We start from the raw sequence: 27,348 nt of genomic DNA, 5'->3' as shown, positions 1-27,348 counted from the left end.
ATTTTTCTACTTCATGTGCTTAGAAAGAAATGAATACTTTCAGAATTACTTACAGTATGGAATACCCATGTTGGTATTGAGGTGATCAGACCGCTTCACTGCAGAACCATATTCATTATTACGGACGGAACTCATTGGGTTGGGAGGAATGAAGCCTGGTCCGAAATCATTCATTTGATTGTTATACATGTACAAAGTTCCTTCATTTGAATGGTCTCGAACCATACAACATTCCCCTCAACCATATCATGAGATCAAATTAGAATGATTACATCTAGCTTGAGAGATGGATGATTGTGCAAGCGAATGTGTTTGTTTGATGATTATGATGCCATGCATTATTTAACCACCGGTCCTTCCTCATATTTATATATATACGTGAACTAGCAGAGAAGAAGAAGTATGAGTAGAGAGGTGTGAGATTCTTTCTTTAAGAAATTGTAGTCACATGAGACGAAGTCCACTTTCCATGCAAACCAATTACATTGCTTTTCCCACTAAAGTGTTAATTAGAGAGAATGAATTGCGTAGTTAGTTTCTGAGGAATAATAATTGAACAGTTTTAATGTTTCAAGATCATGACTTTTCGTTTTGGCCATTGACAAGTAACTTACAATTTTCAAATGACTAAAGAAAAGCATTGATGCTATTTTGAGGTCAAAACATATTGACAAATGGTAGTTTAGTAGCCTTAATTCAAGGTAATTTCATTTGTTAAATATGGAATAGGGTTGAGTGTTAAACTTGGTTAAGGATCTTGACTCTGGTGATATGATTTTCATAGAAAAGAATATCATCTCTTTTGGTTGCCCCCTTTGAGAAAAAAGCTCAGGAAGAAGATGCGTATGGGTGTGGAATGAGAGCATCCATAGACAAACCAGTTGTGAATTGTGATGTATACATATTCGAAGCTTGAATTTGAAGGTAAAAGCAGGTTGGCATTCTCTTCTTAAAAGCATGTGTAGCTTCAATTGATACACTCGCTAATAAAGAGGAATGGAAAAGAGGCCTAATTTTTTGGTTTCATAAAGGCGTTAAATCGGTGTCACAAGAGGAAACGCATAAAGCAGTTATTACTCGCCATAGACAGAAGAAAAAATGAACAGCCCTCGCATAGAGCGATTGTCACTCGCCACAGACAGAAGAACGACACGAATAGCCACCATCATCAATGATACTCCCCATATGGATCACCTTGATGGTCAAGCAGAAGATTTTTTTTCTATGTTACTTTTTTACCTGAAGAAGGATATCCTATACTTCACATGAAAACTTTTGCAAGTTCGTGTTTGGCGGAAGAAGTAAAATTATCTGTAGTCCTTATTTGCGGTTCAAAATCACACATCTGTAAAAAGCAGCACTTGTTGCCCACATGCAGACGATGTATAAATGTCGATATAATGTGGTATTAAATCATATGTTTCACATAACTTACAGAAAATTTACACTTCAAAGTTCAAACGTCCCACAAACAACATCAGAAGTTCTTGCACATGTAAGAAAAACAAGACATTTCTCATCAAGAACCAGAATACCACTAACAACAACAACAAAAGTTAAAAGAGAAAAAAGGAAAACAAAGCAAGCCATGGAAATTCAAGAAAGAAAACAAACATTTGCTTTATCCTTTTCTTCTAAATTAGATATAACTTACTGAAGGACTAAGGAGTCAAGACTGAACTGTGATGTCCACATTACTTTGCCCAGTCATCTCTGGAGGAGCTGATTTCCGGCTCCCTCTAACTGGTTTTTGTTCTCCTTTCAGTCCGCGACTCCCACCAACATCATGTCCATTGATCTGATACTTACTACTGCTGTTAGGACTAGTGATTGTATCCTCTTTGCAAGTATCCAGACTTTGCCTATTCGCTCGATCATGAGATAATATTCCATTAGCTCCATGCGATGACTTGACTGCATCACTGCAACTTTTCCTTCGACCTAGTTTTGGAGATTTTGCACGAGTTGGTGGCATCTGGAGCCAAATCAACAGAAAACATAAATCCCTGCTTCATAGCATCAATGTGTGGAAACTTGTAGAGGAGACAAACATGTCAAATGTTATATCTAGGTTTGGAGGTATATCTAATGCCTGAGCAACACTACACGCTTCATTTTCATGAAAAAATATTGGGAGTATAAAACAGAAATATTATAACTAGGGACATCTTCCTGAAGTTGGATATGTAATATGTAGATTAACTCTCAGACTACAGAGTACATATTAACCAGTCAAATTGGTATCCTGGAGAAAAAATCTTGAATGACATTGTTGCTGGAGTTAATAAAGAACAGGGAGGAAGCACAACGAATACCTTTTTTAATTCGACTTTAGGAGGTGGTCCCTCATGATAAAAGCTGGGCATAGGACTAGCTTTAAACGTCAAGCCCTTTCTAAGCTGCTTGAGAGCAGCCTCTCGCTCTTCCTGTAAAACGAAACATGCCAGGAGATTAATAATTAATTCAAATAGAATAGTAATCTCAATCTACTATAGTAATATGTAGGGTAAAAAGTAGTGGTAAAGTAAAAAAACTCAGTTATAAACAGGTGAAAGTAGTTTCACTAGATTCAAAACAGATAGGTATTTGATGGATTTGATGCAATTCTAGACATTCTAAGCTTCTAGCTTTAGAGAGTATGATGCACTTGACCCCAAGTGAGGAAAGACTCTTGGGAACTGAAGAGTAATTACCTTGGTCCTAGCTTCACATTGGTTCCGCTCTGCCTCTAAAGCTTGGTGTTTTTCCTCTAACTTCGAATAAAACTGAAGAGAAGAAACATAACTACTTAATATAACTAAAGCGGAGAAAATGTAACTACTTAATATATGTATTTGTGAACCTAAAGAACTTCAATTCAAAGTACATAAAGGCATACAGCTACCTCCTTTCTTTTTTCAGCACGATCCGTGCATCTAAATACAGGAACTGATGCACTAATCACCCTCGACTTTACTGTCTGCACTGATGCTGCATTTCTACGAGTGGCTAAGGATAATCTCCAAGAAAAAATCAAATCACATCATAGAAAGCCAAAATAGAATTGTAAAATATAGAATCCATAAATTCAAAAAGGATACGAGGATGCAACAGAGCAAGCATCATCTTCATCGCCATGTTTACTGTTTTCAGGCTGCAATGGCTTTTTCTTAGATATCACAGGTGATTTTAGCTGCTGCACCGCATTTAAAATGTTGTAAAAATATCAGTAAATAAAAAAACAAAAAAAATTAATCCAAGATATACACCGTTACTATCACTAGCATAACAAGCATTAAGTACTGAGAAACTCAGTGCTAAAATGTACTTGTATTGTTGAAATTCTCAAAGCATTTCAACAATCACGTCTTCCCTACAAGTTGACGAAAAATTTAGTAAGCAAGAACATAAAGTAAGAGAGACATCAAATCGAGTCAAAAGAATTGCCACATACTTGTGGTGCACGATGTCCTATGCCCAACGCGTTAGTAGTAACCACATGTTTCATTCAAAAACTTACTAATGATGGATCACATATTGGGTGAAATTCACATACTGAGAAGCAGTAACAGGGTTGTATAATTTGAACGTGACATGCATAATCTAGTGAAGAAAAACCATTAAACCCAGTGCTAACCTGAGGTTTCTTCACAGCATTGAGATTTTGCAAATCAGACACATTAAAAGGTTTCTTTGATACAACGGCAGAAGTTTCAGACCCAACAGGACGAGCTCCCGACGAAGCACGCTTTTCAGTTGCCAGTGCAAATGGCTGCGGAACAGTATGGTTTTTCACATTTCGTGTTGCAGCAGATCTTGCTGCCGGTTTCTCACTTGTATTGAGCTTCTTGTGATTGCCAATCTTCTGCTCTTCGGGTCCTTTTGTTTTCTCCCCAGATAAACCAGTTAAGTTCTTAATTTTACTGGACAACACATCTTGCTCCTTGTCACAATTTACAACATGCTTAGCCCCAGGAGTCTTCACCAAATTTTCTGTAGTGCACTCTTTTACTTCATAATCCTTTAACTCGACATTTTCTTCTGCTACATGGCAATCGATGTCGCCATTAATATGGACTTCCATCTCTACAAGATCCTGTTTTTTATTAGCTAAATCATGGATGTCGCCGTTTCTGTAATCTATGAGACAATAAGGATCCTTGTCCATAGAAGTATCTGTAAGTTTTTGATAGCACTGCAAAACAAGAGAGTTCCAATCATCTTACATGAATATCTTTTTCCTCACTACTATAAGTTTCAATTATCAACGTTTTTATTGCACAAATTAGATAATACTGCATAACATGGTATATATATTTCTTTGAAGCATGATATGGTATATGCGTCACTACAATACCAGGTAACAAGCCAAAAGCATCACAACATTCTAAAATTTCCATAAGACCAAAACCTATGCTCGCAATTCAATCTACATGCTCAACTAACTACTTTAATAGTCTTTTAGTACATACAGGCCCAGTGACAGAACTGGGGGGTGGCTTGGGGTTGCTCCAGCGGCAGCCACCCCTAAAATTCTAAAACATACCCTAAAAAACAAATTTTCTAGGGAATTTTTTTATAGCCCCCTAGAAAAATTGAACTATAATTCCTACTGTTTTATTCCTCCTGGGCTTTCAATCCTACTTCCGTCAGAGCACACAGCATAGTAACAGACAGCTCTATCCTTAAAAGCAATTATTTAACCATGAAGTGACTAATTTTATAGTGACCAATTGTATAGCAAAAAATTATGTGGCTACCGTAATCTAGCAATTTAAGCCTACCACAAAAGTTCCACTTGAAACATAGCCAGAGAAAAAGGGTTCTTCCTATGCAAATATTCAGTGAACCTCAGCAAGACTTGAAATGCTGGCACTTCAATCCATATACTCAACTGGCTTCTCTAATAGTCTTATAGAATGTGTGGGCACTAGTAACAGAGGATTAAAATCCTTTACAGCAATCTTGTAACCATGAAATATCACAATTTCTTAACATAGTGAAAAGGGGTTCTTCCCGTTCACTCATGTAAAGAGTATAAAGACCACCTGATAGACTGCATAAACAAGTTCCAAAGAAAGTTGAGAACAGTCAAACTTAGGCCTGAATCACTACTAATTTCTATCACAAGCATAATAACATTCAAAAACCTCTTGCACAGCATCATGCCTTAAAACTGATACTCCAACGAATATTCGTGATTTAGCAATTTAAGCCTACCAGCTACTGCAGACGATCCAATTCAGGAATATGCCAGAGAAAAGGGTTTTCCGATTCCAATTTAGGTGACTCATGTTTACCACCAAAAGAATGAAACGTAAAAGCCACTCTCTTTTTCCTCCCACTCAATTAAACTACCAAAAAATCAGCAAGAATCATAAGATAAATGAAAAGGAAACCAAAGAAATGAGATCGGAACGCAGTATAACTGAACAGAAGCAAATAACATCCCTCTTTTCTTCTCACAAAATCACACCAAAATGCAAACAAACCACACAATCATTAACAGATCCACAAAAAAGCCCAGCAAAAACATATCATAAATTTTCAATTTTACTTCTCAGTTACTTAATTAATCAAATTTATCTTAAAGAAATTCTTAACACTAGATCAAGAACAACAACAAAATGATATAAAATTACTAAAATGCGGTAAATATTCTTACACGAATCTGATCTTATAAGAGTTTGAGTATTTTCAAGATCACAAAATGACGTGAAATCGTTGGTTGATTTCAAGAGGTTCTGGTTCTCGGCTTTGAGTGTGAGGGTGTCACTGTGTATCTCTCTCTCTTTCTTCTTTCAGTTTGGTGATTTGCCATATATAGATGTTCTGTATTAACGGTGTTAGTAAACGGCGTAATTCAAAAACCCTAAGCGGTCATATTCACCAACAGGTCAGGTGGTCGAATCTGGTCCCAGATCTTTTTTGCGCCATGGATATTCAAAAGAAAGAAAAAAGAACACCGCCACTTTTAACGTTCTTTCGTGTCGGATGTTCCCATAAACAAATAATAAAACAACTAGGATAAAATCGTTGAGTTTCAAAAATATTTCTCAAACTTTTTTTACATGAAACATCATTTATTTATTTTTTATTGGTAGCATTTAGCCATGACGAACTCACATGCAGGTATTGATATTATCACTTAATGATTTTATCGTTGTACTACAGAAATATCGGTATAAGAAACATTATATTATTATATTTACTGAAACTCGATAATTAAGTATTCGATAAAGCAAGTATTTTTACAGGATTTATGGTTTGATGTCATATCTTTTAAGGGTTTATCCCATATATTTATAAGATCACATTTTTGTGTAGGACATGTTCTCTAAGTTATTCTACCCGTGGTGGTTTGTACAATGAAAAATACTAGAATCTTATGTCGTTCTCCTTAAAGTTTGTAGACGAGTTTAACACTCGAAGCAACGGAATGGAGCAATAGATCATCAAGATACGCGGACGAAATAGTTTAGGGTATTGGGTTGAAGGATTTGCAACTCGCAACCCAGTTGGGTGTCTCGCCCAAATTTATGATAATTTGATTATATATATATATATATATATATAAAGAGATGGGGAGAGACAATACGATCTATTTACACAAAAAAAAAATTGAACAATCCCCAATCAACCAGCACAAGCTAGACTTTCATGTGGAGCCATTACTTTGTAATTCCAACCCATACCGAAGATTTCTTATAACCTTTACGAACATTTCCATATCTCTTTTAAAAATCATTTACGAATGAAATCACTCCAAAAAAGAGTTGCATGCAATCACCAACCATGTTGTTTCATGAAACTCAAACAGTTAACCGTTGAAAGAAACTTGTATTCAGGCCGCCTTCGTCAAAAAAAACTTGGTTTCAACTAAGGATGAGTGATTACATATATTCGTATAGATATGTTACCAGACCAAATAAAATTTCTCATCCATTGTTCCAAATAACGAACACAATCTTTCGATTATTCATGTACAAGAAAATTGTACAATAAGGTACTTAATATAATATAACTGACAAACGAACTCTACCTTACCGATAGTAGAAAGGTTCTTCACGTTATAGATAGAGAATTTTAGTTTAATTTTGTCTAGGATCGGTTGGATGAATCACTTTCGAGGAGGACCCTGAAAAATGGAAAGCCCCAAATATCTGAAAGGAAGTGATCCAGTAGGAATGCCATAGTGAGAAGATATCACCTGAGCACGACCTGCATTTTGTTTACTATGGAACATCAAACACTTAGCATTTCTAATATTCCTATCTAAGTAAGTCATAATCAGAAAAACAGAGCAATAACTTAATCTACTTCCCTGCGGAAACTTTCAGAAAAACATAATGTCATATGTATAATGTATATATGAGTAGGGACAAATATTTTCCTAGTGGATACCGAGTGCAGCAAACCTCTATCAGCAAGATTAAAAATATATCAACTCAATATGTCTTCGGTTACACTGAAGTGGAGAAAGTGCGGTCACCTTGTCTTATACCACGAGAGCACTGAAAATACCCATGATCTTACCAATTAATTACGACAAATAACCTCGAAGAACTAAGCAACACCTGAATCAAATGTAATATGTAGAAAAATGAGGCAAGAGTTGAAAGATCTAAAAGCATATATCCAAAAGAAATATCCAATCTAAAGTATCAATAGCCTTTTGAGGATGTCAACGTTTAGAGTGATGTTTCCACCAAAAGACGAATATATAATCCAACACATTGACAACTTTAGATGTTCCGGACTCGAAGATACTTCTCTCCTTAAAGATATCCCTTTGTTACGAACTGATAATACATATATATCATCAACACATTGACAACTTTAGATGTTCCGGACTCGAAGATAGTTCTCTCCTTAAAGATATCCTTTTGTTCCGAACTGATAATACAAAATGCAATAAGAGAAACTCTTTCGGTAATTATCATCCCAATAATTTCAAAAACAAAATTCACCAAAGTAATAAGTCGAAACTTCTGTACCACATCCACTTCCACTTCTGGTTCTTTAGAGATAAGAATAGTGTGATTTGGATTCGTACTAGAAACAAGCCAACCCTGCTCAGATAATAATTAAACTGATCTTGCAATATCACAACAACATATCTGGAAAATATGTGAAAAATGTGCCGCCAAAATCGTTAGGCGTGGGGCAACATTAGCATTCGTTCTAAACACAACAATTTTAATCTTATCAGCACTAGAAATTTGAGTCAAAGAAGTAGTTTCTTGACTCATCACTTCCCGTTGAATTAAAGAATCAATAAGACCGTATTACGACATGTATTGTCATCATAATATAACTTTGTGAAATAATTAACTATGTACATAGCAATTACTTCGTGGTCCAAGGCTACCTCAGTATCAATCTTCAAAGGAGTTAATTTATTATTAACCTCGTGAACTTTGATAGTACAATAAAAAATGATGTATTACTGTCCCAATCCGATACCTGGATAGCTCTCGACTTATTTTCCGAAATTATTTGTTTGTGTTTTCAAGGCGGCATCCGACTTATTGGAAACTTGTACTTATTGACAATGTTGTGTTACCATTTGTATTATCATCATAGTATGATTTCATGAAACAATTAACTATGTGCATTGCAATTAATTCATGGTCCATGGCTACCTAAACATCAATCTTTAATTGGGTTAATTTTGTAATATCCGCATTGATTTTGGAAAAATATTGTATTATTTGATACCCAGGTGGCTCTCGACTTCTTGGCAGCTTCCACTTCTAGGACATGCAAATTTTCACTAAACCCCTCATCACATAAACGTTATTTTGCAACCTCTAAATTATGAAGATTTTACGTTACTTGGACATTCATATCACCAAAGGAATCTTTATCTCACTCATTTGAAATGGATTTCATATACTTTAATTTATGTATTAGCACAAACATAGTGCGTCCATAGAAAACTTCACTTCATGTGCTCGCAGTGAAATTTCTTAAAGATAATGAGAAGGACACATATATTATAAACCTGAAAGAAATATGGAAGAAACTTATCAATTTTAGGAACTCAATTTATAATAGGTGATGATCAGATTGGGCACTAGAGAAAGTACTGCATGTAGAAAAATTACAATAGCTAGTCAATTTTCATTTCAAAAAGCTTTGTCAGGGTGTAATTCCATATAACTGCGAACTCTATAATTGGTCTTAGTAAATTCAACCCTAGTCTCATGATGAATTAAATCACATGTGTTAGAGAATTACTTTGAATTCACCAAGAGACATGATTTTCGAAGCATGAGCACGAGATTTTTAATGTGCACCACGAAAATGTTAAATTACCAATATAAAACCAGGGACCATCATTATATTGTAATAACTCACTAATCTCAAACCAAATATCCCACCTAGCAATATACAATGTTAACACAACAACTATATCAAAAACTTCACTGCCAAGTTGAACATTAAAAGAACCATGTTGTGAAGTACAACTGACTACTCGCGGATTCAAATTTAAAGAACAAACACATCATATATTTGGCAAGTTAGTTCCACAAAAATTAACTGCGAAAAATCGAAGACAAGAGTCATCCTGGCCAGAAGTTTATATACAAGCATAAGAAACATACGACTGCGCAATGAAAAAATTATCAGGTTAAACTTTCTACACTACTCTCCATCTCCATGGAGGTTCCAATAGAGAACCCTTATTTCAAAACCATTGAAATAAAATCTCTCGAACGAATCGAGTATGAGATACCAGCAGCCAAGATAGATTTTTAGATCACCATAATCTGATTTTGTTTAGACAGATAACATATATATATATATATATATATATTCATTATGGCTTAGAGATTACCAAAGTAATCTTCTTTTCTTCTTTGTCACCTCACTCTGTCATCTCAACAGAGATTATGGGATACAATTTCTTTAGTTTCCATATCATTATCAGATGTCTTATAAGCACTTACATTATCGTTGTTGTGACTATTAAAGTTATTTTTATTTTGACTCAGAGAGTATCCGAGTAAACTAATTTTCTTCCTCGTCTTCTTTCTTTACTTTTTCATCCTTACTAAGATTATAAGATAATCCACCTTATTTTGTTTGGGAATAAGAAAGAGCCGACTTCGACTATGGCAGAGCAGAGCAGGAACCTACAGATCAATCACCCTATAAATTCTTCAGTTTCCATATCATCATTAGACGTCGTATGAACGCTTATCTTATCATGCTACGAATATTAAAGTGTTTCCATTGTCATGTTTGACAGTAACTTTGAGTTACATGCATGGCCTGCATGAGTATTACTGTCTCCTGCCATTTTAAAGTAGCTTTTAGAACCATCATTCTGATGATTATGACTCTTGCTAATTTTAATTACAACTACAGACACAGTATCATACCCATCATTAATGGATTTTGTGATAACGACTATAAAATCAGTCACATTATTGTTACTAGAAACTTATTAACACTTAAGTTTTCATCTAGCTCTCGATTACTTTGTTTCCCATTATCAATAGGTTTTTGAGGTTATGGGGTTTGTTTGGGTCTTTAACAATCTTTTTGAGTTTTTCACTAGCCTCTAGTTTCCTCTAGCATTGACCTAGTCCATGTCAAGTATTTTTCAGTACAGAGAAAAACATGGAAATTTTTTTTTATATTTTACCGTTGTGAGAATGGATGTTCCTTCTTGTTCCACCAAAAACCTCTCTGAAAGAAGCTTAAGTCCACATCAGTGACAACACGGGAAAAATGCCCCAAATCTTATTAGTTGTAGCATCATTAACTAACGATATATAGTGTCCCAATGACACTACCATTCTCAAACAAGATCTGGATTTTCCAGTATTCCAATCCTAGCTGGATCAAAATATCACCTGAATTTGAGAAAGAATATTCCTTTGTGTACCTGTGTTATAATCCTTACCCTATTTAGCATGTATATTATTCCATATTTTAGCTCGCAAAATCTTAGTAACCTCACTCTTCAAACATCCTCTTGTAAAGCAAATCTGAAACAGTAAAACCATTCCTCCATAAGGATATATATATACAACTGGACACATGTTTTTATAACTTAGGACTGATATTTTCCATCTTCAGTTGTGTGACATATTTAGGTAATGTGAATCTTCCTATCAGACAGTTCCAACAGTCTTTAACATCTCGCTTCCGCTCCCCATCAGATTCTTTAATGGATATGAGAACACCTTCTTCGATTAGGATTACCTATTTTTTTATAAGAAACATCCACGAACATATTGCTTTAGGAGCATTACCAAGTTGAATCAAATAAGTCGAAGAAGCTATGAAAAAACCTTTAAAATCTCCCATAAAGTTATGGAGCACATATCAATCAAAAAAATAAAAAGTTACGAAGCACATTTAAGATGGCCAAATGAAAAACCTCTGGCATTATAGTTTAAACTCGGGTCAAAAGAATACACAACAATTCACTTCGACATTGCATTATGCTATATTATTGATGCAGTTATGTTCATGGATATTCTTTCCTAGAAAATTCAAGTGCGTTTAAATAACCAAAAGCTTCTAAAATGACAACGACTTCTCTTGATAGTTTAATGATAGTTACTACTTAATCAAATATTTATTAATATTAATTTAGGAAGCTTTTTATTAACGATTAATATTTTCAGATTACCCTTCTTAGTTACAATCTTAATATTTGAATTAATTAAAAGACTCTGAGGTCCACTGTAGATGGACTAATTTGAAGTGTTAATCTATATTAAGAAACTTGCAGGCGCGTCATCTCGTTTAGAAGCGTACCTTCACGATGATTTGATCATAGTTCTCTGATCAGAATCACAATTTTAATTCGATTACTCTAGTTCCGATCTTGATCAGTAATCTGGTTTGTAAAATTAGGGTTTCCTGATTATCTTTCTAAGCCGGTTAATGAACAATAACTTGGAGAGAACTAGGAGTGAGAGAAACAATGTTCAAAGTGTAATTTTAATTAACAATCACCTTGTTTACATTATGTGCCTTTCATATAAATTACGAGAATACATGGATTTATAATTACATGCGAATAATTTTTGTCTCAAGTATCCGCTTGTAATCATGAGACATGCCCAACTAATCTTCCGTCCTTGTGCTTATTCATACGTGAGATAACTCTTCTTTGTGACGATCTGGGTTTCAAGGTTGTTAACTCAGCTGAAAACTTAGAGTCTCTTATCATCTATGAGGTTGAACTCAAGTCTTCGGTGTCTATTTTCTTGTCTCTTGTCCAGTCGGCGACCTGCGATATGAGTCTTTGACATCTGACCTTTAGTTTTGTCTCAGCTCTCAGTTATAGAACTCTTCAACTGTCAGTTCTTTGGTAGATGCTATATTTGTCATCTATACAACTTTTACTTGTCCATGCTTATAAGAAATTAGTGTGAATACCAATTGTCTTACATGTTGGCCTAAAAAAAAGTTTGATTTACTGTAATTTAAATTGAACCAAGTTGAGTTAATTGATAAATTTGATTTTTCAATGGTTTTTTAAGAAAAATGAGAGAAATAAGTAGGATATAGTCTTATTGACTTGGCTTTGCAGGTAGTAAATATGAAATTTAAAAATGTTTACAAATTTTAAATTGTGAGTGGATGGTGAATAAATAGAATAGGGGTGATATGGGAAAACCATGTTTTTCTTTATCATTTTTGGTTATTACTTAGACTGAATTTGTTTTGTCTGGTATATTTACGAGGTATAATCACCAGTAAAAATTCCACTCCAGAAAATACCTACCTTTGTGATCTGTATCATTTTCAAAATTTCTAACTATTTATACCCGTAAACGTACGAATGCTAAAATATTTCTGTCGAAGAAAACACTCTCAAGTGATACACATTATTTTTCTGATAAAATTATTCATATATTAATGAATAAATAAATAATCCGCTAAATAAACTATTTTGTTGGTCACAAGATTATATAGTTATCGAGGTCAGAGTATAGTTGCCATGATAATTTAGCTATCATACGATCAACAAACCCACAGAATCTTTGCCGAAGTTTATGTTTAATTGATCTTTCATGGGATTTGAACGAATTAGGGTTGAAAATGATAAAGGTGAGTAGTAGTTGATCCACCTACTACATGCACTACCATATGAAAATAAACTAAGATAAACTCCCCACACAACTTTATACAACAAAGGGTTCTTTCATTCGTGAGACGAAATTGTCTTTCTTTGTTTATTATTTTTAAAGTTTCAAATTTCAAACTTAGACTTCATTAAGCAACTAAATATACTTAAAAGAATAGAAAGTAGAAACCCTCGTATCCCAATTGAAATAACATATGGATAGATGGAAGACAATAAGTCAATCGGATACAACCCTAAAAGGCTTACAGCAAGCTAATTAGATGCTCACATCCACCTAATATATTAAATTTATACCATATACATAATGTCCAATCATTATAATGATAAAGATTCATATAATAATAATAATATTCCCTCCGTCCCACTCCTAAGTGACCTATTTGAAATTTGTACAATTTTTAAGGCAAGTAAGGAAAATAGTATTTTTAATCATTTTTTACAATTATACCCTTATGAATAATAACTAGTGAAATTTAAAAATGGTTTATCTCTCAAAATACTCCACGGATGTTCGCAAATTTCATACAATTGAAAAGCATTTTAAAACACCTACGTAACGAATATAAACATGCCTATCAAATTATACATATTTCATATATTATTTATAATTAACTAAAAGGATAATTCCGGAATATCTCATTGTTTAGTGATATAGGTCACTTATCATTGGGACAAAATCTAAAATCAAATAGGTCATTTAGGAGTGGGACGGAGGGAGTAATAACTATAAGAAATTTTGATTTTAAATTTTGTGGCAACAAACTCGTGATTTAAACCTAAACGGCGTTAACATCCAATTCGTGCGGTGTTACTTTAAAGGACGATGACAGTTTTTCAAATGATGTTGGTCGGTCGCCTTTTTTTTCTTCTTTTAGTCGTCAATTTTCAAACAAGTTTTTCCGCTCAAATATTCTTCACTTGCTGCACCAAAACCGTCTTTATTTGTTTTGGTTAAAACAAGTGAGACTCACACATGCCATGAAATGCTTTCACCGGAAGAGTTTCTTCTTTCCCTAAATGCGAACAAATAAAGATTCTAGCTCCGTATATATGCAATTTTATTGTTCTGTTCTGCATGGGTAAATACAAACCGCATGAGGAAGTTCATCTAAGAGGGTCGGACAGTCTTGTGAATGATAACTTCTACTCGCCAGTATATGTCTGTTCGTTCATGCTTTTCTCATTTTCGATACACAAAATATAAAGTAATACAACTCCCCGAATGTTTCAATGAAGCTCACTGAGCCACATCGCACTTGTATGATATACTGTCGACATTGATAGTTTTAGCCTTTATTTAGGATTGAAAGTAGTACTAATTATGGTACCAACACTAATACACCAGAACCCATCAGAACTCTGCAGTTAAGCGTGTTTGGGCGAGAGAACCGAGTAAAAAAAAGGTAGTACTAATTATGGTTGGGTTAGGAGAAATCAGGTTGATCAGATACGCTTCTGTCAGCTCAAATAAATGAATTATTGGAATTGTAGAGTTATGCAAGATATGACCTTATCCTGATTGATTAAGGCATAACACCATATCATCACAGATGAGTAATTAATGTTAACAAGGCCCAGCTTGATTAATTCTTTTTAACTCTTTTGATAATGCCTTAACACCCATTTAATTGGAGATTTAATTAACTAAAACCCTCCCTAATCTTTATTTATAATTCTTTTCATTAAGGTTTATCAAACAAACATTATACACGGTACCTAATACCTACCGGTAGTTGACGTTAGATTCGTTAGAGAATAGGTAGTAGATACTATTCTGATGTCATATACGTACCCCCTTGCGTGTATGTAAATAGGGAGCACGATGAACTCGTGGTGATTGGTGAAGTAAGGTACTGGTTACTTATGTAAGTGCTGGTGGAGACGTGTGAGTGCAGTTTAACAAAGGAGCGTATGTTTTATATTGTTGCATTATTTTTATTATTTTTTTGGTAAACAACATGGAGAAACAAAAGGACCATTAAGAGGTCATAATTCCTAGCTTGGAGATGAGATCTCCAGGAATTTGATCTGGTGTCCATTCAACTTGGACATTGTTTGATAAAGCATGTGCAGCAAGGGTGTGAGCCGTACTGTCAGCACTTTTTGGGACGAAATTGAACTGCACTGTGTTAACAGATCTGGCTAGAGACTCGATGCTGTCAATGAATCTCCAAATTCTCCAGGGGGAAGAGCGAGCTGTGTCATTGAGGATGTTCACCACTACTTGACAATCTCCCTTGATGATCCCTTGCTGATTACTGAATCAAAGCCGCGCCAGATAGCAACTTCAACCGCTAATGCGAAACCATCAGCTTCTGCCACTACTGGGGCATCTGAGACTCCCAATCTTGTTCTCATCCCGCAACAAATTCCATCGTGGTTCCTTGCAATAGCTGCAGAAGCATAACATTTGTCTACGACAAATTTCATGTTGTTGCAGTTAATTAGGGCGAAGGATGCTATATCTACGACATTTGTCCTCCTGGATGTTAAGGGGTAGCTGCGGAGAAAACTTCTATGGAGACATTTGCATCTCATTTCTTTCTTGGATGTCGTTGAATCACTAAAGTTCTATGGTGACTCATTTCTTTCTTGGATGTCGTTGAATCACTTGCGCAGAATATACGAGTATAAGTTTTATTTATCTCGGTTTGTGTCTTTTCATTTTCCTATGGACGTCTGGTTTATGAGACTTTTGTATTGCTGGTCTCATGCTGAAACTCTCTAGTAATGTAAACTGAAAGTGTGACGAATCCTTTGTTCCTATATAGGTTTGTTCACGATACATCTATTTTTATTTGATAGTTTTACTATCTGTCGGAAATGTAGGACATCGTTGGGGGTCAAAATATTATTCATTGTAACCTTCAATTTCATACATCCAACATTTTCACATATTTAGCAAAAAGAACGAAACCACCTTTAAGAAGCTGTCATAGAGTTGAAATTGCCGAGTAATTACATCAGGCTAGGGACAACTTGGCTAGAGTTAATGCTAATACTTTGACGCCATTTGCAATATCGCCAGTCGTCGAAAATTCTTCAGGCTTGTGACTATAACCTGCAAAGCTCACAAAAATACAAGCTAAGACTACAACTAGGATTTGCAGTTGCAGTGACTATAGCTAGGTTTGTTACCTTCACATTTTTTATCCTGTAAAGGATAAGACTTAGAAAATGTTATCTTTCTACAGCAGCCAAAAAGCTAGGAAGTTTTTCTTTCGCGTTATAAAAGCACATAATTAACATGTAAATTCCTTTTGCCATGGGTTCTATGGTTTTTGGAAGAATGGTATAAAACACAAACCTTTATAACATGGAATGAAGATCATGCCCATTGGAGATACTCTGTGAATATACACCATTACAAGATTAACAGTGTTAAAATCGTTAATGAAAATCGATCTAAAGTAGAAGTATAACCTACGTCCAGTAATTTACTAGAGCAGAGAAGATTTAAAAACAAAATTTCCTTTACCTGGCCATGAATAATGAATCATGGTATGCTCGGCTAATCATCAACTTGTGGTTGAGGTTGAGTTCTTTAGATGCGGCTTCCATGGCCTTAACGATTGATGCATCTGATAATGCTGGTGGATCCTGATTGACGATTTTAAATTCTGATAGTGTGACATTTCGGTTCTTAGCTATAGTAATAGCAGATTGATGAATTTTTTCGATTACACTGTTCCTCCGCTTCTCATCAATGTCTCGTGTATCTGCCAGGATGAGTAAAGAGCTCTCTAGTAAGCAACATTTTATTAAATGCTGTTTTGGGGCATGGGGGAGTTCTGATCTATGGGTTAGTGGGGTCAGTTAAAAATCGACCACATAAACTGTCCTTGTTCCCTGTCTGTTTTCGTCCCTTTTCATTAGTCTAACTAACAATGATAACCAAGCCATGGATAAAGGAGAGAATAGACTCTTTATTGTAGAACTTATCAACCAGTGTTAGAAGAATACCAATTTCTAAGTGAGACTTGCTCGGGATGCTATTGATTGCCCCTGGATGCAGCTCCAAAATGCCTAGCAGAATAATGTACAATTTATCAGGTTAAAAAGCACCAAAATGAAAATTAGGTATCCTTAAAAAGCTGTCAAGAAGTTACAGAATAATGTACAATTTATCAGGTTAAAGAGCACCAAAATGAAAATTAGGTATCCTTAAAAAGCTGTCAAGAAGTTACTAATTAGAGACATCAAAATGCTGAAATATTTAGTTTTTCAAAGAAAAAGGAAAGCTCTTGGGCAGTCAGAGATCTTCTCTCAAGCATTTGAAGCAGGAGATTAAAGGCTATCAACAGGAAGCCTAGCTACAGTACGAAAAATGGAAACTTCAATTGATATTTGATAGAAACATAAAAGGCGAAGCATACCTATAGTACCAACAGTATCAATGGATCCAGATTCTAATACATGTTTCTCAACAGCAAGTGCCAACTCCGCAGCTGCCAATCCTGCATCATTTCTGCTCACCATGATGCAGCAAGGATGATAATGTCATTTATATAATTAAGAACTGTAAAACACCCAGAAATAGGTTTACTCCAGAGGTGGAAGTCTAATGAATACTTTATCAACCAACAACTAGTTGCCCACTCTTAGAGATTCTTGTCTTGGTTTTTGGCTAGTTTTCTCTTAATTTTTCTCAGCAAACCTTTCGGTAAGTTTCAGCAGGTCCTTTTTAGATTATGCAAAAAAAAGAGAAAAAGTAGACTCCGTTAACATAGATGTCATCATTACCTGTAAGGCATCAGAACAGCTCCCGCATGACCTCCATTTCCTTCAAAATCCACCTTTATACTTGCTGGTGCAGCAATAGCAGTTATAACGCCTATTGGTATACCTGGAGTTGTAGGTGAACCCATCAAAATGGTGATTAGCACACACACACACACACATATATATTAGTATTAGTAAAATAGTTATACCTTCGTCTTCTAGCAATGGGCCTTGCTCAATGTGCAACTCAATAAAAGCTGAATAGCTTCCTTTCTTCAGGAACACACTGCTTAAATCATCTTGATCTGTTGCATAGCCTGCAGATCTCGCAGCATCAAAAAATGATATGCTTTGACCATCAACGGTCCCTTTAAGAGCATTAGCAAGTGCATCATTCCCTGCCAATAAGCGGCTGCACATTTTTTTACCACGTATAAGATGTCTTAAAAATGAGCTAAATAAATCTCAGCAAAGATGCAGTAATGCAAAAGCTAAAAGATTACATTATATGATTATAATAACCAAATGTAAGATTAGGACTGATATACTTTATAGCCAGTAAAATCTTAGTTCTAACCTTCCCAAACAGCTTATTCCAAAACGTGTGGGCTCCTCTGATGTGAACATTATCACCTCTAGAGCCCTTTTAGGCTTGAAGTCAGACCTGTGAAGGATTCGTGAGAAAAACTATATGGATAAGAAGTCGCTCTTACATATTTGATTCTTTGGGATTTTCATAATAAACAAATGTTACTATTTGAAACAGGCGAAGCTCATTACTGTGTTATAGACAATTTACTAAACCAGACAGGTCCTGTACCTTCTCAAAACATTAATTGCCTCTATTGCTCCCAACACCCCAACAACTCCATCATACTTTCCAGAGTATGGAATAGCATCAATGTGAGAACCTGTTGCAACAGCAGTCAACTCAGGTTCACGGCCATCCCTGCAAAGATGTTGGATTATAAGCTTTACAAAAAGACTTACTTCGAGATAGAAAAACTGAGTTTCTCTTGTATAAATATAAAAAAGAGAGGAAATGTAAAGTCAACATGTTTACCTCGATGTTATTATAAATTCTATTTTCATCAATCAACTCAAGGTTTTATTTACTTCTACAGACACAATCATTGTTTTCAGAGAAGATGTTGGTGCCTATAGCTACTGTAAAAGTAAAACCAGGAAGAAAAAAGTACCCAGTGAAACTCACCATCGCCCGAATATATTACCAACAGCGTCTTCTCTAACAGAGAGACCAGATGACGCCATTATGTTCTTTATAAACCTGCCCACGAAAATCTTATGGACATTAAAAACATACACATTAACCAGAGATCAGAAGGACAGGTGGTATGATGATTGTGCATATACAAATATGGGAAGTCCTTGTAGATAGTCAAATAAAAGATAATGCACCACAGATATCTCACATAACTACACTTTTAAGTCTCAATTAAATGTTGTATCAATATATACCAATGGAAATTTTTTCTATTGAAACATGTCAGTGTACTGATTGAGTTAAAGACATACCTCCGAGCTAATACATCTTTCTCGCTGTATAGAATTCTAGTAACTGATGGAGCAGGAGTATCCGAGTATCTAGACAACTCATCAATCTACTCAGGACAGAAACCATATGAATCAATTATCTCATTCAGAGCCTAAGACAGCAGATTTTCTTCATCGACACTAGCTTTTACAACATACCCATCTTAACATTTAAACTGAAATCACATCAACCAGACTGAAATTCGCAATCTTTTGAAAAATTAGAACCCCCAAAATTACATCCTTTAAACATCAAAATAACAGCCAAAATCTACTAAATTGAAAAGAAAAAAAATCACTTTTCCCCACTCTATTAAACGCAAACCCAAGTCTTTAAATGATCATAAATAATACAATATGAATCAAAAACACTCAATATCAAAAGTAAGATTATTTTTTTACCTGAAGCTGTAAGTTTTCAGTATCAACTGAGAAGGAAGTTGAAGCACTAAACTGGGGTTCATGAATTGGGTATCCTGAAAAATCTTCCATAATTTTTGTTGTTGGGTCTTGTTCATTATGAGCTAAGATTGAAAAGGAGAAAGAAAGTATGAAAAAAAGATGAAGAACATGAGAGAATCTGAAACTCATCTTGATTCTCTTCTCTGTGCGTCTTTTTGGAGTTTGATGATGTGTTTTAAGTAATGCAGGATATTTGATGGATGAGTGTACACTGAAAAGCGCCAATAATTAGGACTTGATGATATCATACTTTTAGTATTAATATCTTATTCTGCTCCACTTACTTAATCGTATTCCAAGTAGGATACAAACAACAGAGGCTGATAAGATGATGACACGCCAATGATTGTTGTCATGGCCTTTTTTTTTGGGTATTTATAAAAACAGTCACACTTTCCTATTCCGATTCCGGTTTACAAATCGATCCCACTGTTACAAAGTATTAACAAAGAAGTCACCAGACAACTAGCGGCTCTGTTATGTCACGTGTCAGAGTTATGTCAGTGACCGCAGTTACCTAATTACCCTTATAACAAATCTCTAAGTCTAGGACCGTTGGATCAGGACCTTTGAATCCCTAATACAAATACTCTATAAATCCGTCTCCTGCCTCATTTGTCGCAGCTGCTCGATATTTTTCAACTCTGAAAAAAATGGAGATATGGTAGAGAAACCATGAATCATAGCGAAACCCTTGTTGATACCCTAATTTGATTTTGTTGATACCTGATTCTGTGACTTTGAAGATGGAGATGGAAAGAGGTAAGATCTAACAACTCTAGTTTTATTTTGTGGTTTTGGATCAGTAATTAAACGGTGGTAATGATTGTGTTATGAATTCGATGAAGAGGTGTAGATTCAGGTGAAATTAGGGTTGTTTGAAAGAAGAATTAGGAATTGAGAATGGGTTTTGTGTAATTGCAGTGGTGGTACTGATATTGATTGAATGGTGGTGGACTTAGCCGAGCAGTTGCAGGTTGAATCTGTTTATTTTTTGAAGCTGTTGATTACAGAGAATAAGGAATTGAAGATGGTTGTCTGTGGTGGATTAGAAGCTGAGAAGATGGTGTACTGTGGTTGGAGGTGGTGGTGCATAAGAGTTTAATCTACTTTTTTGGGGGTTGTTAATGAATGAATATGGTGATGGCATTGAGATGAGTTGTTAATGGATCTGGTTATGAACAGTGGTGTTGCTTGCTGTTGGTGTGGTGTTGTTGCTTGCAGGTGGTGGTGGTGGTACTACTGCTTGTTGCGGCTGAAATAGATCAGGATCTTTACATGGCACCGGAACTCCAGCCCGCATTCAGGATCGTTATATCACATTTCCGGAGAGGGTTCACCGCTTCCTCTCTTGGGTATAGCTGCCGCCGCCACCACCAGTTCATCGCCATCACCTCAACAACTCCAGAAGGGGTGTTTAAGACAAAAGTCATACTGTTTTTCTCAAAACAGTTAAGTCGGATGGAAACATACCACTTTGCAAACACTAATTAAAGCTATGATCATTTTGTAAAACTAATTAGGGGAGTGTGATCATTTTGTAAAACACCCTCTTTTTTTTCCTTTTTCTTTTTTTTTTAATGAACAAGGAACCTTTTTTGGTGGAGATTCGAGGTTCCAATTAATTAATTTAAGATCTAAAAGAGAATAAAAAGTAACAAGAACATACCTTAAAAGTTTAAATGTGAATAGGAATAGGATCCAATTAAATCAGAAGAAGAATGGGTTTTCACGGAATTGAGTTCCAACTATTTTGTTTATTTTTGTTTTTTAAAAAGATGTGCTCCCAAAATAGAATTTATTTGCTCAAATCTCTTGTAATTAGTAATGAGGCTTCAATCGTCAAAATCACCTACGAAGATTTCGTCGCCGAATAAATTGATGATGAAGATTTTGTCGCCGGAGACAACAAAGATGAAAATTTCTTTGTTGGAGAGCATCACTATTAATCTTAAAACTCAACCCAATAACCAAGAACCGTCATTGAAGATAAACCTCTAAAGAGTAGAAAAACCACCATAACGGTGTAGATAAGTAAAAAACATAAAAATAACTAGACTAAATTTACTAACTAAATGGACCAGATCTGACCAGAAAAAGGTTACTAACGATGCTTTTGTTGAATAAGAAGAAGTGAGAGAGTGAAAGGAGAGAGAAAAACTTGACCCTTAGTGATTATCTTAATCGGCGTTATGAGCTTCCATTTAAACTCTTGATTTATGATACTGGGTGTTTAATTTTTTTTTAATACTACGTATGATTTTAGACTCATATAACAAAATTCATCTCCATGAATTAAATTCTATAAATTAGGAATCATGATACGGACAATAAAAGGTTTAAAAGCATCTCCAACAAAGGACAAAAACTAATTGGTGAATACTTAAATTAATTGGGGATAGAGGAAAAGGACAAAAACGGGACCCAAATAGTAAAATGGGGTTATCCCTATCCATGGTTTTTTGTTAATACCTAATCTACCCTCATTAATCATGTTTAGTGGCTAATAATTATTAGTTAAATTAATTGACTAGTTTTAAGATGATTAACATAAACCATTATCATTTTAGATAAATCATCATCATTTTCGAGAGATTGTATGTATGAGTGTTGGGTTCAAAATTTTTGATTGACATTAATGATCAAAAAAATGTCTCCGAGTCTTCACGTCATCACCAAATATGTCTTTTATGTTGAATCTTCTCCGGATGTAAATTTGGATTCACCATGGATAAACCTGCAAAACACAATATCGGTGCACCATATCCCCCCAAATTATATCACGCCGGCATTGTGTAATCAAATCACACAATGCCGGCATAAAATTTACATTCCAACGACCGTGGAATACTCCACCATATACACTTTCGGCAAAACATGAGATTTATAAAACAATGCCGGCTTCGATTACAAGGTGTACAGAAAACGAGAACTCCCACCAACAATGCCGGCATTGATCATTTTTTATCGAGCACGCCGGCACCTATTGCCGACTTACTTTATTAATCAACTAAAAATGCCGGCATCAGGTTCTCAACTTGGAAAGCCTTTGGCACTTTTTATGTGTAGCCGACGTAGCAAGTTTTATATTGAATCAACAATTTAGACGTAAAAACCATCAGGTGGCCGAGAGGTGGCTTTGGAGAAAACGAGTAAAGTTTACATAGAGATAAGATATTTACTAACTTGTTTGTAGTAAAACCTAATATGTTTAGACGAATAAGGGAAAAAAGAAGAAGAAAGGGTTCAGTGTACCTGTAATTCTGCCAGACGCCATACCCAGCATGTTCACATAACCGACGAGGTGAAATATTGTACCACTCTTCTCCATCGGCATAGTTTGAGAAGAATAAACAATGCATGCTTTGATTATAAGATAAAAACAGAGAACGAGTACTTCCACCAACAATGCCGGCATTGATAGTTCTTTTATCGAGCAGGCCGGCAGATTCTGCCGGCATTTTCTTATCGCTTTGGCAATGCCGGGAACCCGATGCCGGCGTCGTATATTAAGGGAAAACAATGTCGGCTTAGGATCAAGTTTAGACATAAAACTTGGTTGACTGAATCCTGATCAGTGCATATGTATCGAAGGAATTTATGCGAGAGTGTGTTTTGGCAATTCCTGAACACTTGGTGCTGACAACCCATTACCTAGCTTCATCACTTTTGCAGTCTCCATGAATGCTCTTGCTTAAGAGAAGTTCAGAATATAGTTTATAACTCTTTATCTCTTGTTAATGACTATTGTGGTGCAAATGCCTACATTCTTTTATGTAGGAATTACCAATAGGTACTATTATTATTATAGTGTTCTTAGTTAGTGGCAGGTCCACTCATTAAAGCCCAGTAACCGGAGGTCCATAATTAAAACAAAACACAAAAATGGACCAAATTTTTTAAGCCCAGGTCCTACACACGTGTGTAACCTATTACGTGCATTTTAATAATTTCCAAAATGTCCTTCACTATAAATATAACAGAAATAAAAGCCACATTTTCTCAATTTTCTTCTCAGATCTGTTTTCTCTCTCTCGCTCGCTCTCCTCTTCTCTGCTGCAGCCGCTTATGAAGTTTAGACCTAGGGTTTGTGAAGATGTTTCGTGGTTTTACAGGTATGTTATGTAATCTTTTCTTCAGTTCTTCTTTGTTTTTGATTAATTCTCAACTGAATCATGAAGATCTGATTGATTTCATGATGTTTTCACTTTCTTTTTCCAGTTTTGGTAGTTCGATTTCATGATGTTCTCTAGTTTTTCACGTGCTGCTGATTTTTACACTATGAATCAACAGTACATATTTGGTGTACTGAAATATACTGCTCTAATTTTGTTTTGTTTTTTTATAGTTTTGGAGATTTTTCTTGTTTGATCCAGAAGTACATATACGGAATACTCAAATTAAAGTGTTTCGATTCTATTTTTTCATAGATTCGCTACTTGTTTTTCACATACAACTAAATTTTAGATTATGAATCAGCAATACATATATGGTGTACTGAAAAATTATGCTTTAATTTTGTTATTTTTGTAGTTTTGGATATTCTTCTTCTTCGATCTAGAAGTATATATATGGAATACTGGAAAAAAAAGTGTTTCGATTCAGTTTTTTATAGATTCATTACTTGGTTTTCACATGCAGCTGATTTTAGTTCCATTTTGGTTTTTTTTATATGCTTTTGAGTTGCTTTTGTGTATTAATCATCGGTACGTATATGATATATTGGTGGATTTTAATGAAACAAGTTCAGATCTAAATAAAAAATCATGTTTTATGTTTATTTCATTAGTAGATCTGATATTTTTATGGTTTTTGGTTTGATTTTCAATTTTCTTTTGTGTATTAACCATCAATACATATCTGACGTACTGTTTTCTTTTTTTGTTTACTATGAATCTATAGGTTTTCTCTTATTTTTTTGGTTTGATCCAGGAGTACATATATGTTGTGCTGGTTGAAACTTCTTCTGATTCTGTTCTATTCAGATTTTGCCACTTTTTTTGGTTTGATCCATGAGTTCGTATGTGAAATACTGAAGTATGTGCTTTGATTCGGTTATATTCATGGATTCATCACTTTTTGACATGTAATTGAGTTTTTAGTTTATGAATCCGCGGTACGTATATGTTGTACTGATAAAAACTTCTTTTAATTCTGTTTTATTCATAGTTTTGCCACTTTATTTTGATTTGATCCATGAGTACGTATGCGAAATACTGAAATGGATACTAGTTTTGTTGTTGTGTTTTAATATTGTTATATTCTGGTCACATTTACAAGTTCAATATGTCCAACGGATACATACTCTATATATAAGCAGTGAGGCAGATACATACTTAGATTTGTACGAGTGTAGCAGATATGTACTCAGATTTGTAAGCAGTGTACCAGATATGTACTCAGATTTGTAAGCAGTGTACCAGATATGTACTCAAATTTGTAAGCAGTGTAGACACACACGTTTGGTAGTAATGGGTATTATGGACATTTCCATGTTTTAATTAATTTTGGACCTGCGGATAAAAAAAAGATCCGGTTGGACCCTACTATAAATAACTATATGGGCCTAGGACCAAACAAGAAATTTTCCTTCTTTTATTCCGTATATATATATCTAGACGATTTGTTTTCTCGTTTGAACGAAATTTCGCGGATACCACTCTTGTTTCAAACACGTTTTGATCGAGTAGGTAAGATCTAGAATGTACGTATAGAGTGAAGCACAAACGAAAGACATTAATTATTATTGACAAAGTATTTGAATAGTGTCATTTCTCGACAGTGTGTTGTGTTACTTGCATAATTTGATCATACATGTTGCACCAACCAGTTAGCCATCCTTTGGAGCACTTATAAATACACCACAAAACTTGAAGAGATTACGAAACACACTCACAGCCTGAAACAAACGTAGTCTTCTTAAGTAATATACTGCAATAATTTCATATCATGGGTGGTAGTGTTGATGTGAAACCAGCTGAAACACAAGAAGTTGGTATCAAATATCAAGTTCAATTATGGAATATAATCTATGGTTTTTATGATTCTCTTGTTCTTCGTTGCATAGTAAAGATTGGAATCCCAAATATTATCAAAAAAATAATGGGTCAATCACACACTTTCGGAACTTCTATCATAACTACCAATTCCAAAAGATGCAGAAACAAGTATGGTACAAACGATATTAGGCTCGGCCAAAAAACAAATCATGGTTCCATGGCATTTCAAGAAAGTGCCGATGGTGAGTACCGGCATGCTTTTCATCATGGAAACAATACCAGGGTTGTGTCGGCATGGTCTTCATCATGGGAACAGTGCTGAGGGTGAGTACCGGCATGGCCTTCATCATGGGAACAATGCCGATGGTGAGTACCCGCATGGCCTTCATCATGCAACGGTGCTGGCACTGATAGCCAGCACGGTCTTCATAATGCCGACAATGCCGACTTTCCTTCCAAATCTTAATCTCAAGTTGTAGATGTTGAGGGTGAAAACAATTTCTGCTGGTTTCGGTAATTTCGTGTGATGTGGGTGAGAAACAAATCTAAACCTTAAATAATATACTGCAAGGGAGTACTTTAGATTCGAGAGATCAATCTGTACAAGTCCGGCCTAAACCAATAAATGGCCGTTCCAGACTTGCTTCGGTCACAAAGTGGAGGAGAAGGGTTGGTTTTGGAGAGGGAAGCGAAGAGAGTGTTGAGACCAGAATAGTTGATTCTGGAAGAGTAGTTATTTTGTGACTTGTATCAGAAAGTGGGAAGCTAACAGATGGGAAAGCTAGCAAATGTTTCTGATTGTTCGGTGGAAATATGTAATGCCTATTTATACAAGTCGAAGTGAAACGTACTCTGGTCTCATTAAGAAATGGAAAACGGGTGAGCAAATGGGAGGAGGTGGTAACCGGTAATGCTTGGATTTGATGTTCCATAAAAGAAAGCGTTTCACCATTACTCCTTGTATTTACTAACCGCATCATCCTTATGACACTTTCTAATAACGAGCGTAGTGTACGCTGCACGCTGTAAAACGCCAAACCAATACCCAATGAGCATCCCCCAGTTTGTGACATGTGTTGATGTCTCGAGTGTTTTCGTGGAAAACATGTAGCATGTTGTTGTTGTCTGGCAAGTTGAGCTTGGGAGACTTGCCGGCTCGATGGTGACCTTCAACGGTCGAGATTTTGCAACTTAAGAGCAAGGTAGCCGTTGATTATTGCAACCTTTCGTTTGGTAGCCAGTGGCATGAAAGTATGATCACTATGGCTTTAATATGTCCCAGTTTAGGCGTGGCCAAAAGTTAGGGTTTTGGCTTTGTTTAGGCTCGACCAAACTAGGGCCAAAGGTCGCCATGCGTTAGCTGGTAACCTTGGATGGCTAAGATCTGCATCTTAGATGTAAAAGTGTCCGTTGATTATTGCAGGCCTTCGTTTTGTTAGCCGCATAGGGAAGGCCGACATGGTATGGTGCGAAAAGGTGGTTGGCATGCTATTGGCACATGTGGCATGGCAT

General features: G+C 35.4%; 2 protein-coding genes and 1 long non-coding RNA gene across 4 annotated transcripts; 1 reads left to right on the top strand and 2 right to left on the bottom strand.

Annotated features, from left to right (window-relative positions):
• Positions 1-1,384: 1,384 nt before the first annotated feature.
• Positions 1,385-5,781, bottom strand: LOC113349983 (protein WVD2-like 3). 2 transcript variants are annotated; one of them, XM_026594028.1, is made up of 7 exons: positions 5,645-5,781; positions 3,617-4,174; positions 3,081-3,175; positions 2,885-2,978; positions 2,694-2,765; positions 2,316-2,426; positions 1,385-1,975 (listed from the first exon to the last, which is right to left on the bottom strand). In XM_026594028.1, the coding sequence occupies exons 2-7, from the start codon at positions 4,145-4,147 to the stop codon at positions 1,670-1,672; spliced, it is 1,209 nt and encodes a 402-aa protein (XP_026449813.1). In that variant the 5' UTR covers positions 4,148-4,174; positions 5,645-5,781; the 3' UTR covers positions 1,385-1,669. The 2 variants fall into 2 exon arrangements, with proteins under 2 accessions (XP_026449813.1, XP_026449815.1); XM_026594030.1 differs by having other exon boundaries at positions 3,081-3,172.
• A 10,098-nt stretch (positions 5,782-15,879) lies between these two features.
• On the bottom strand, positions 15,880-20,036 carry LOC113349981 (ureidoglycolate hydrolase-like). The gene is made up of 12 exons (XM_026594027.1): positions 19,778-20,036; positions 19,358-19,443; positions 19,035-19,109; positions 18,642-18,770; positions 18,399-18,485; positions 18,031-18,233; positions 17,843-17,945; positions 17,476-17,567; positions 17,063-17,125; positions 16,578-16,818; positions 16,407-16,447; positions 15,880-16,160 (listed from the first exon to the last, which is right to left on the bottom strand). The coding sequence occupies exons 1-12, from the start codon at positions 19,964-19,966 to the stop codon at positions 16,063-16,065; spliced, it is 1,407 nt and encodes a 468-aa protein (XP_026449812.1). The 5' UTR covers positions 19,967-20,036; the 3' UTR covers positions 15,880-16,062.
• Positions 20,037-20,460: 424 nt separating this feature from the next.
• Positions 20,461-21,444, top strand: LOC113349982. The gene is made up of 2 exons (XR_003360525.1): positions 20,461-20,599; positions 20,762-21,444. It is a non-coding gene; the product is annotated as an uncharacterized LOC113349982 (long non-coding RNA).
• The last annotated feature ends 5,904 nt before the right edge of the window (positions 21,445-27,348 follow it).

This window comes from Papaver somniferum, chromosome 2 (assembly GCF_003573695.1).
Source record: "Papaver somniferum cultivar HN1 chromosome 2, ASM357369v1, whole genome shotgun sequence".
In the NCBI taxonomy this organism is placed as follows: domain Eukaryota; kingdom Viridiplantae; phylum Streptophyta; class Magnoliopsida; order Ranunculales; family Papaveraceae; genus Papaver; species Papaver somniferum.
The sequence above is the reverse complement of the archived record's forward strand: the minus strand, read 5'-3'. Positions and strand labels throughout refer to the sequence as shown.

Excerpts from the sequence above, each read along its gene's own strand:
- LOC113349981 (XM_026594027.1), bottom strand. The coding sequence starts at position 19,966 with ATGAGTTTCAGATTCTCTCATGTTCTTCATCTTTTTTTCATACTTTCT. Across the intron at positions 19,110-19,357 it reads AAAGATGTATTAGCTCGGAG|GTTTATAAAGAACATAATGG; the intron begins GTATGTCTTTAA and ends TTTCGTGGGCAG. Across the intron at positions 17,126-17,475 it reads TGATACTGTTGGTACTATAG|GCATTTTGGAGCTGCATCCA; the intron begins GTATGCTTCGCC and ends TTATTCTGCTAG.
- LOC113349983 (XM_026594028.1), bottom strand. The coding sequence starts at position 4,147 with ATGGACAAGGATCCTTATTGTCTCATAGATTACAGAAACGGCGACATC. Across the intron at positions 2,766-2,884 it reads GTGCTGAAAAAAGAAAGGAG|TTTTATTCGAAGTTAGAGGA; the intron begins GTAGCTGTATGC and ends TCTTCTCTTCAG. Across the intron at positions 2,427-2,693 it reads AATGTGAAGCTAGGACCAAG|GAAGAGCGAGAGGCTGCTCT; the intron begins GTAATTACTCTT and ends TTCGTTTTACAG.